The sequence below is a fragment of the Stigmatopora argus genome, chromosome 13, assembly GCF_051989625.1.
Source record: "Stigmatopora argus isolate UIUO_Sarg chromosome 13, RoL_Sarg_1.0, whole genome shotgun sequence".
In the NCBI taxonomy this organism is placed as follows: domain Eukaryota; kingdom Metazoa; phylum Chordata; class Actinopteri; order Syngnathiformes; family Syngnathidae; genus Stigmatopora; species Stigmatopora argus.
Genome location: NC_135399.1, coordinates 1,095,001 through 1,106,607, shown reverse-complemented (window position 1 = coordinate 1,106,607; position 11,607 = coordinate 1,095,001). Strand labels below are relative to the sequence as shown.

The 11,607-nt window shown below is 40.9% G+C and overlaps 1 protein-coding gene across 2 annotated transcripts in view; it reads left to right on the top strand.

Moving 5' to 3' along the window:
* Positions 1–2,524: 2,524 nt before the first annotated feature.
* Positions 2,525–11,607, top strand: part of efnb2a (ephrin-B2a) — a 60,365-nt gene continuing 51,282 nt past the window's right edge. The window contains exon 1 of one of the 2 annotated variants that reach the window (XM_077617784.1): positions 2,525–3,477. Coding sequence is in view for 1 of the 2 variants with exons in the window: in XM_077617782.1 (XP_077473908.1) it covers positions 3,365–3,477 (113 nt within the window). In the remaining variant the exon portion in view is untranslated. The remainder of the gene's footprint in view (positions 3,478–11,607) is intronic. The other variant, XM_077617782.1, reaches the window with a different exon arrangement.

The window sequence follows — 11,607 nt, the reverse complement described above, 5'->3', positions numbered from 1 at the left end:
TGTGTGTATGTGCATGTGTGTATGTATACATGTGCGTGTATTTGTGTGAAGGTATGTATGTGTACGGCTTATAACCGAGAAATTGTAAAATGCAACAATTTTAAGGGTGCACCTTATACGCAGGGGCAGGTTATATGCGAGTAAATATGGCGTGTATGTGTGTCTGTGTGTCTGTATGTACCGTATTTACTTGCATATAAGCCGCTTTTGTTGGACAAAAAAATAATGACTGAATTGAGGGTACGGCTTATATGCGAAAAACATGACATGCACGAATCTGCAAGTTGACGACACTATGACGTCAAGTGGCCGATACGGTCATTTATTTCAAAATGGAGAAAAGATAAACAGATGAAACGCTAAACAAAATGTATTTTGACGTCTATGAATATAATTCAAGGAAAAATAAACCGTATCTTGCATAATGTGTTAAAAAAAACTCACTTGTGCCAGTCACTGCTCACTCAGAGTGTCGCCATCTTACCGTAGTAAATGTGCTCTGACTGGCCAGACGCGAGTACACTTGTCTGCTTTGCTCGCACAGGGCGCCGCCATTTTACCGTAGTTGAACGTGCTCTGACCGTAGTGTTTACCATGTCAGCAGATCCCAATAGTTAAGGCTGATCGAAGGTCTTGCGGTCTATCGTTAAAACATAAACATTGATGCCTGTGTAATGTTATGCTATTATTGCACCCAGAGACTTGGTGAACATGTTACCGCTACGGGCATATTCCCTGGTTGTGCTTCCGTTACTGCCTTTTTGAATTTCTCTACGTGCAGACAATATCCTCCCTTTCGGAACACAGAAAGGAAATGATTGTACATTTGTGATTATGAAATAAAACACAATTCTGCTTTGAATTTTTTAGTTATTTATTTCTTGTTCGAAAGTGACCACTATTGCAGTAATATGAACCATCGAAAAAAAATTAGATATTTCGACATTAGAAACAATTTGGCTGCCACAACATCTTAAACTTCTGGTAAGAAAATTGTAATGTATGTCATTAAAAAGCATCGGGTTCTAATCAAGATAGACTTATTTCATTTTTCAAATTGAATAATTTGATATTTTGCATTTACAAAGACAGGCATATTAACTTATGATATTGACCTTAATAATATGCTTTTGATTCCAACAGTATCGCAGAAATACCACGTATGATGATTTAACCTTCAAAGTAACACATTTGTACTCCCTATTAAAACCATAAATATGGAGGTAAATATTGTGAATCGGGGTGGCTTATACACGAGAGATGGTAAAATTCAACAATTTTAAGGCAATTTTAAGGGTGCGGCTTATATGCGAGTAAATACGGTATGTGTGCGTGCGTGCGTATGAGTATGTGTGTGTATGAGTATGAAAAAAATCCACTTAACAGTTAAGAGTAAAGTCGTACTCGGTTCCCCTCCCCCACAGACCAGTAACTGAACCGGTCTCCCCATTGACTGACAGTAGACTTGCGTCGAATTTCCCGCTCAAAGACCATTCAGTAGTGCTAATAGACGGGGTCTAGGTTCACTCGTTTCCACCCAATATTATGTATGTGTATGTTTTTCTTTTTGTTCAAGATGGCGCCGTCAGGCGGCAGCGGGTGGCAGTAGCTCTGTCCACTCATAGTTGTTTTCCGTGTTTTACAGCTTTTCTATCTTTTTTTAATCACATTTTAATATTTCTTAATACATTTCTTTTTACTTTACTTTGTATTTTATACTTTTTACTTTAATATTTTTACAACTTTCTTTGTTCTGTTAGCTTGGCTTTCTGCTACTTCTCTTTTGGAACCATGCACATGTGATTAGCTGTGAACAATATGCAGCAGAAACAGCAACACCTCGATGCTGCTGGAAATCCGGAGCTGGACAAAGTGCCGGGAGAAGAAGCAACGTTCCAGACCGAGCATTCCATCAATGTTATGGGAGCGTGAGATCTCTTCCCGGTCAGATGGAGAAGCTGCCGGTGCTTGCTGGGCTCCTTGTGTGCTTTGAAGCCCCCCACCGGCCTTTCCGGTGCTGCTGATCAGGTGATAGGGACACTTAGGAGGATCTAGGCAAGGAAGATGTTTTTTAAAACCTCCAGACTACTGAATGACTGCGGATCAGCTTGAAAGAGTGATTCTGCATTTTTAACCTCAGTCTCAGTCTGCAGAAGGTCCCCACCTTGTGGACTTCCTGTGTGTGGCTCCAGTTTTTAACCTAGGTCTACAATGTCTTGTGTGTCTGTCTTGCTACTGCAACCAAGGAAATTTCCCCAAAAACGGGTGAAATAATTTATTTCACCTGGTTTTTGGGATACACATACACATACACATACACATACACATACACATACACATACACATACACATACACACACACATTAGATTAGAACTTTATTATAAAGTTCTAATCTAATTTGTATGTGTGTGTGTATGTGTGTGTATGTGTGTGTATGTGTGTGTATGTGTGTATGTGTGTGTGTATGTGTGTGTATGGGTGTGTGTATGTGTATGTGAATGAAAAAAATCAATTTAACAGTTAAGATGGAGTCGTACTCCTTTTCCCTCCCCCACAATCCAGTAACTGAACTGGTCTCCCCATTGACTGACAGTAGACTTGCGTCGAATTTCCCGCTCAAGGACCAATCAGTAGTGCTAATAGGCGGGGTCTAGGTTCACTCGGTTCCACCCAATACTCGCCTCGCCCTCTCACGGTTACTTTCAATGCAGGTTTCGGAGCATGACTCAAGCGTGATCCTTGCGCCGTCTTCTGTATTTGGAGCCCGATCTGCTATAGTTGGCCGCCGCAGATCTTTTGTGGCCCTCTATTGTGAGAACTTTAATTTCACCTCTTTTGATTTATCATTATTATGTTTCATCTTTTAATTTTGACCATCATTGTTTCGTCCTTTTGATTTTTTTCGGCCGCTGCTAGCCGCAAATTGTTGCTATCTCCACCAGCGCCATCTGAAAGGGGAGAACCATTCCACTGCTCGGCTTTGCTCCCGTTTTCTGCTGTGGATTTAATGCAAATTTCCCGACTGAAACAAAGGATTTTTTTTCTCTTTATCAATAATATTTGGTCAGCGAGGAATGTATACAGACGGCTTGTAGTGCGCGTTCTGAACGGGGAAGAATATCCACGCAGCGTAGAGACGAAACTATGTTTTTTGCTTTGTGGAGGTCTCTTTCATGACGACGCTGTAGAGCGTGTCAGAGTCTGTGGTCAGCGAGCATCCCCATTGGATCGGGATACAAAACGAAGAACGACCGTTTCCTATTTGGAAAAATTGCCGTTTTGAAAAGATTTTGGGGGACGAGTATTTTGATTTTTTTTTTCGAACTCGTGCACTTACCCGAAGGCACACCGTCCAGTCAGACAATGGGGGACTCGGCGTGGAGTTATTATTTTGGAGTTCTCTTTCTTGTCTTCAAAGTAGAATTGTGTCGGTCTCTCATTTTGGAGTCAATCTATTGGAACACGACAAATACCAAGTAAGTACACACACACACACACGCTTTCACGCACGTACATACATTTGCCGCACGGCGCGACGGGTCGCCGACCAGCGAAACCAGTCAAGTAACCCACGGCATACACGACACATAAAGCCACACTCCCTATTGTGTGTTTAACCTTATGATTTTGAACGTTTTAATTATCGATGAATTAACCCTCAATTGATTAGGACGACGTCAATCGATAGGTCACTTGTCTATGACGACACGTGACAGAATTGGTAAAGGAAAAGGAACCAAATGATTTACCTATGCTATGTTAAATCAAACAATGTTTCGTGTGATGGCTGTTTGTGCTGTATACATGGTTATTTACCTTAGGCAACATTATATGATGCGATTTGTGTAAGGAGCCTGTCCATAGTGCGTTATATCGCTTGGTGCCGCATACAAACCAACTTGGCATGCACTGTGGGGTTATTTGCGTGTTGGCAGCAGTTGTGTTTAATGTTCAACAATGTTCTATTATTTTTAGTCGACTGTTTGTGATATAGTACATCCTGTTAAACAAGTGCACAAAATGCAAGCTCTCAATATGTTAACTATTTATACGTTTAATGAATACCATTTAACTTTCATGATATCCTGCTATAGTCTTAAATTTGTTTATTTTTGGGCAAAACGAATATATGTTTTAAAAGGACCTCACTAGTGGGTGGTTCATGAAAAACTGACTCCTTATAAAGTTTGCATCATGTTCTCGGACGCTTCGCCATTGCTAGAATATAGATTATTCGAGAACAGTTAGGTTTTTTTCTTCCTAACATAAACCTGCTGTTTTGTTAATGTGTTGAGACAAAAATGCATTCCTCTAGCTGGGTTGGCAGATAAAGCTTAAGACATAATTTCATTTGGCATTTGAACGGGGGAATATTGTTTTATTAGTTTATCCTTTTGATTTCTTCTACATTTACCCTTTAATTTGTTGACCTCTGGTTGAGGTGTCATTCTCAAAGTCTCCACTTCATAATTTTCTAAAGTGACAAACTATGCCGGCTCTGATTAGTTGAACATTACTCATACTGAAAATTAAGCAAATCAAGATGATCCAGCAGCAAAACTATTTTATTTACGACAACAGCAAAATGGTTAATTCCTGAATGTCTTTTTATTGTAAAGCAGATGTAACAGTTCCTGTTTCCTTTATACTATACTGGAAGTATTTTAGTTAAACACTATTTGATATTTCTGGCAGAGTGCACAAACATAATTTGCATTCTTTATGGAGCCGAAGTTTTTGCGCTGCACAACGCACCTTCAGCTTCTGTAGTCTCAATGCCTCCACAGAGGCAGGCTGGCGGCTCTCAAGTTGATCATGCATCTTTCCCAACATAATTATTTTTTAATAGCCTTTTAAGATTTTGATTGTTCCGATTAACAAAAATGTTTGCGGGTGTATAATGTTTTAGAGCAGTATATGCCCCAATAGGTTTTTTTATTTTGTATTTTTTTTAAGCACAAGGGTTAATGAAATTGGATGTATGGGCATCATTGTAAATTTACTTTTGGTTAAAGCAGTTCAAATTTTGTATGATGTGCAATACATGTATGTAAAGAAAGACATTTTAGCAAGTAAAATTATATATTGCTGGTCAACTTTTGATATGAAAATGTGGTTCTCTTGTGACCTTGGAATTTTAGCTCCCCCAACTGCCACTAACACAACAAACATTCCGTTTTATTAGGGAGTCAAGCATGGATTTTAGGGGTGATAGGTTAGACTGTGATATTATTGAGCTATGTTTTGGACAACTATCTCTTTACTATATGCTTGTGGATATATAGGATACATAGGATAAGGAAAAAATCACTGAGTATGGACTTGCTAAAATCATATATTGCGATAAACACAACGGCAAGAGAATGGAGAATGGAATTTCAAATCAGTTTTTATCAACTACTAAAACACGTACAAGTACTAAGATCATTCCTGCTACCAATCGTCTGAATAAGGCATTATTAAAATCAATAAAAGACGAACGTCAAATTTTCATACTAAAATTTAAAATTGGTGCGGCCCGATGGTGTATTGGTTCAGTGCGAATGATCGTCTGGCTCTCTGTGTGCCCGATGGCTGGCTGGTGACCAGTCTAGGTTGTAGTCTGTCTTCATACGTTTTATACATACTGCACAGACCAAATTGTCATTTCTGCTACTTCCCCTTTTAGTTTGTCTTTTGACTATCGAAAAGAATGAATGATTAAAAAAAGTGAATGCTCTGGGCTTTTCTAATGTGTGTAAGTGGGGTCAGTGGAAAATGGAAATTCACATGGCCTTCTCATTGCCTGCTACATGTGTGCATCTATAGAAAAAAGTTTTCTGCAACGTCTGTCTTGATTAAACCATATTCTTGTGTGTGTGTGTGTAATATGACTATCTCCCTTTTTCATGAACCTCCCAAGATAAGCTACATTTTCAATCTTAACATTCTCCCCACCATAGTCTTTCACGGGTACACACGCCCCTAATCCATTTTGTAGTTGGAAGGGAGAAACAAAACACAGGGCTGCTTTACATGGTTTATGTAAAAAGAGCCCCCCTTTCCTCCTCTGTAGTTCATTAAGAGATTACATATAAACCCAAAGGCTCTTTGTGAATGGGCAATGGTGGGGGCACCTCTGTGGGTTTCTTTGTTGTTTTGGGGTCAGACCTCTGCTTAGTGATGCAGGTCGATCGTGAATGTGTGAAGAAGCCTGAGGTTCTTCTGATTGTTTATTTGTTGTTCTGTTCTGAGGTTTTTGATGGCATTTCCTTTGGGAAAAAAACATGGTGTCAAATGTATCCCGTTTTGTTTCTTTGTGACTCATAACTACTCTGGCCAGAAGTAGTAGTGAATTAAAAGGTCAATAAATTAAGCATGGGATGTTTGACGCAGTCGTATGGTCGCAGGGACATGACAGTCTGAGATAATCATCAGAATCATGCTTTAACACAAGAAAAATAATGAAATGTAATAGACCAGGAATCTGGCAACCCTTTGGGGTGGAGGGGGGTAATTTTGTCTAAGAGTGCTTAGATCCCATAGGCCTGGATTACTGTATGAAATGTTTATGGAGTGCAATCAGTGCCAGAAAGGACAAGAGCGGAAATGGTGGCAGTCAGCATGAAGACCCTCGTCCCTTTGGCTAACAGACTGTAAAAGATGCAGTGGTGCAAATAATTGAGGGTGGATTAACCTTCACTACACCTTGGCTTGTCCCCTTTGTCAATTGCTTTAATGAAACCTCAGAATGCAGCTGGGATTCAGAGTCAGAGTTACTCTTGATCAGTGGAAAATATTTGCCACCTCCTGTTTTTTTTCTACAACTTCGGGGTTGGGAATGGTTGTCTGTGTCTGTGTGCCTTTCAGCTGACGAGTGACCAGTTTAGCGTGTAGCACGTCTTTCGCCCAAGGTCAGATGGGATAATCTCCAGCACCCTGATGAGAATAAATGGAAAGGTAGATTCACAAAAGAAATAGTCATACCTCTACTTTTGAAATTAATTGGTTCCAGAACTTTTTTTTCGTAACTTGAAAATTTCGTAAGTAGGAGTGTATTTTATATGTAAATTCATGTCCCAATTTTGTAAGAAAAATGCGAGAAACATGCAAAAATGAGAGAAAATGTTCAGAATTTTTTTAATTTACGTCACAAAACGAATAAAAAGTATATATATGTATGTGTTAAAACACATGGAAACGAGAATGCTACTGGATGCAACATAGAGATAACACACAAACATGAACACACATTTAATAAATACAGCATTAAGAATTCAAACAACAAAATTAATCAACAACAAGCATTAATGTTTTATGATTTTTTTGAAATGTAATTTTACACCCATTTTATAAGTCACAACTGGTTCTAACCTGCTTCTGCAGTGCTGGTTGACGAACATTTATACTACACAAACTATACAAAGATCATTGCCTTTGACGACTTTCAATAATGTTTCTAAAATACACAAGACAAACGTCATTAAAGTGGGCACGACTCGTGAACACTTTTTCAGGATGTTTTTTCCACGAAGTCGGAAAGTTCGTTTCTCCCCCGTTTTTTTCTGATTTGCGCTGTTGCGATGGTGGTTGCTTCCTCCTCGGCTGCCTTCTTGTTGAAGTCCTCGTGTATTTCCGAGCGTTGCAGTTACTCAAGATCCGTTTTGGTGCACATCGACCAACTAATCGTCAACGTCCGTATGACTGACAACACAGCCCATCGCCTGACCTCGCGACACAATTTCGCCCACCGAAGGCTGCGGTTGAGGTCGTGGCACTTGGCCACAGCTTCCCCAAGCATGAATAAGTTTAAGTAGACAATGGGTTAAAGAAAATGGAGGGTTGTTGTGAGACAGCCAATGAGAGCCCAGTAAATGGTGGAGTGAGCTTCTAAAGCGAGAATCATTGCATCCGCGACAATATTTTCAAAACAAAATAACGGATAAGGAATGCACATACTTTTGGGGTTTTTTCGTAACTTGAATATTATTCTTATCTCGAGACCCTCATTTGCATATAAAAAGCTTTCGTAACCTGGAAATTTTGCACATAGAGGCATTCGTAATTAGAGGTATGACTGTCTGACTACACGAATGCTAATTTTTTTCTTGTTCTTTTTATTTATTTAGAAACACAATCGTTTTCATTCATTAATTTTCTGAACAGCTTTCTCCTCACTAGGGTCGTGGGGTTGCTGGAGCCGATCCCAGCTGACTTCGGGACAGAGGCGGGGGACACCCTGTATCGGTGGCCAGGCAGACGGACAACCATTCACACGCACACCCATTCCTAGGGGCAATTTAGAGTGTCCAATCAGCCTACCATGCATGTCTTTGGAATGTGGGAGTAAACCGGATTACCAGGAGAAAACCACGCAGGCCCAGGGAGAACATGCAAACTCCACACCGGTGGACTGACCTAGATTTGAACCCAGGACCCCAGAGCTGTGAGGCCGATGTGCTAACCACTGAAGCTGCCGGGCCGCCGAAATACAATTGATTGTTTTGAATTGAAATGGATACAGTAATCCCTCGAATATCGTGGATATTGTAGACCAGACATGGCCCCGATAATTGAAAAATCGCGAAGTAGCATCACCCCTATTATTACTTCCATATTACACTAATACCTTGACATAGGATTGCCCCAACATACGAGAAATTTGAGATGAGTAAAATTCTGAGCAAATATTTGCCTTGAGATATGAGACAAATTTTGAGATACAAGATACGAGACGTGAGAGGCTGCGTATGATATCTACGACCATTAGCCGAAACGTTGCCTTTTTTCCGTGTTTTTTTCGTGTTAGTCAGTGCAGAATTAAGGGAAAAACAATGGCTCCAAAGCAAGGAGGTGCAATGAAAGGTAGTGCGAGGAAAAGGTGAATGATGACAATTGATATTAAGCATGAAATGATCGAAATACATGCGTGGCAGAGCAGCTACTAAAGCAAGAATATGAACACTCAATATACGGAACTGCATCTATGTCACAAATCAGCCATTTGAACTGCGCCTATGAGAGAGAGTTGCGACCAGAAATATTGCGGGGAGGGAATTGCGGGCCGGTGCCGGTGGATGTTCTTATGAGCAGCGAACGAGAAGTAATATAATACTCCTTGTATTAGATAATAATAACAGGAAATGCAACAGCTGAGCTTACCCACATATTGATTGTGGGTAATGAAGTTTTATTCTGAGAAAGAGTGCCATTGCCTATCGGCGTTGTGTGCACGAGTATACTTCATTACCCAGACACATTTCAATTCAGTAATACATTAGCCAACCAACCAGGCACGCGCAGAGGGATACTCGCCACTGTTGCCTCCATTTATGACTCTCTGGGCTTTCTTGCTCCATATGTTCCAACTGGAAAAAAGATCCTATAAGTGTCATCAAGGTATGGCATGGGATGACCCCCTGCCTGCCTCTCTAAGACCAAGGTGGGAGAACTGGAGACGGGACTTCGTCAATTTGGAAAGGATAAAGATACCTCGCTGCTACGTGCCATCAAGTTTGGAGAGGTGATTGAATCAGAGCTACACCACTTCTCTGATGCGGACATAAGTGGATATGGGCAGTGCTCTTACCTGAGAATCAAAAATCAGAGAGGTGAAATTCACTGCTCCCTGGTGATGGGAAAAGCCCGTGTCTCCCCAACAAAGCTGACAACAATACCAGGACTTGAGCTGACCGCTGCAGTAGTGTCAGTCGCCATCAGCGATATGATCAGAGAAGAGCTCAGTAGTGTCAAGGCAAGAGAGTATTTCTGGACTGACTCGAAAGAAGCTTTGAGTTATTTCAACAACGACTTAAAACGTTTCCGCACTTTCGTTGTAAACAGGGTCCAGAAGATTCGAAACAGCACTGACCCTCAGCAATGGCATTATGTGCCTACGGACAAAAACGTGGCAGATGGAGCATCCTGGGGAAGAACCGTGAATGAGCTACTTGACTAAGATTGGTTCTCCGGTCCTTCGTTTCTGTGGGAGGAAAAACCCACATCAGAAAAGACAGTGGTACCTCTACACACGAGCTTAATTCGTTCCGGGACTGAGCTCGTATGTCAATCTTCTTGTAACTCGAACAAACGTTTCCCATTGAAATGAACTATAAACAAATTAATTCGTTACCTTCTGAAAAAACACCAAAAACAGGATACTGCATTGGAAAAAATGTTTTATTTGTTCTAATCGCCATCTATTAACAAAGTAACATAACTAGTCGTTTAATAGTAATAAAATGTGTTAAATAGAACTAAAATTAGACAGATTTCGCGGAGGGTAGAGACAGCGACATACACGGAGGCGGGGGGGGGGACTTTACACGGCAACGCACTCGTAACAGAACAAACAAATTTAAATTAACTTGGATTAATATATACAGACACTCAAACATACGTTTAATTTAACTTTACACAAAACTGATTTCTAATTTTGTTTTGCATTTTTATACCTTCTGGCTGGGTTAGCTGTTTGCCACGCCTCCACCCTCACATTCGCTATCGATGGGCTGTTTGCTGTTGTATTCCCTTCAAAATATTCCAATAATGATGCACACAAATGTCCTCACAATAGGATAACGCACGAACACTTGCCAACGAGAAATAGTCTTGTGTTAGCGATAAGAACATCAGGGGCACTGGCTCCTAACTCCCTCTTTGTAATATCTCTGGTCGCAACCGCTTTGAACGGCGCCTATGATGATGGCATTACAAAGAGAGAGTTGCGACCAGAGATATTACAAAGAGGGAGTTGCGAGCCAGTGCACCTGATGTTCTTATGAGCAGCGAACGAGAAGTAATATAATACTCCTCGTATTAGCGATCGCTTCGCTGCTCATAAGAAAATCAGGGACACTGGCTCGCAACTCCCTCTTTGTAATATCTCTGGTCGCAACCGCTTTGATAATGGCATTACAAAGAGAGAGTTGCGACCAGAGATATTACAAAGATACACGAAAGTGATGCGGCAAAAAATATGATAAACAGCCTCATGTCTTGGCCACCTGGCTTTCTCGCATCTCGAAATTTTTCTCGTATCTAGAGATAATTATTTGCTCGAAATTTTCCTCGTATCTCGAGCTGCTTGTATGTAGAGGTACCACTGTATGGCCCTGGACCTGGAGGTTGGAGATCCAGAGATCAGAAAAGTCCAAACTTTCCAGACATCTACATTGCAGATTGCAGAGCCATTCACATCGCAGATCGTCTGGTCAAATTGTCATCGTGGCCCCGCACTCTTCAAGCAGTCGCTCGCCTGATGAGACAACCTAAGCAAATCAAGTCAAATGCAGCCACCACAGTAAATGAACAGACACAGGCCCAATCTCTCATAATCAGAGACTTACAGAAACAAGGATATGGAAAGGAAATTGAACAGTTAAAGAAAGGAAATCAACTAACAAAGGGCAACAAACTATCATCTGGGTGTTTACATTGATGCAGAGGACATTGTCAAGGTGGGAGGGAGACTACAACACATCTCTCAGCGACCCCCTTAAGCATCCCATGGTCATACCTATGTCACTAAGCTGATTATAGCGCACAGCCATGAAAAGACCAAAAACCAAGGCAAGGGCTTTACAGCTAACGAAGTCAGACATGGTGGCTACTGGATACCAAACATG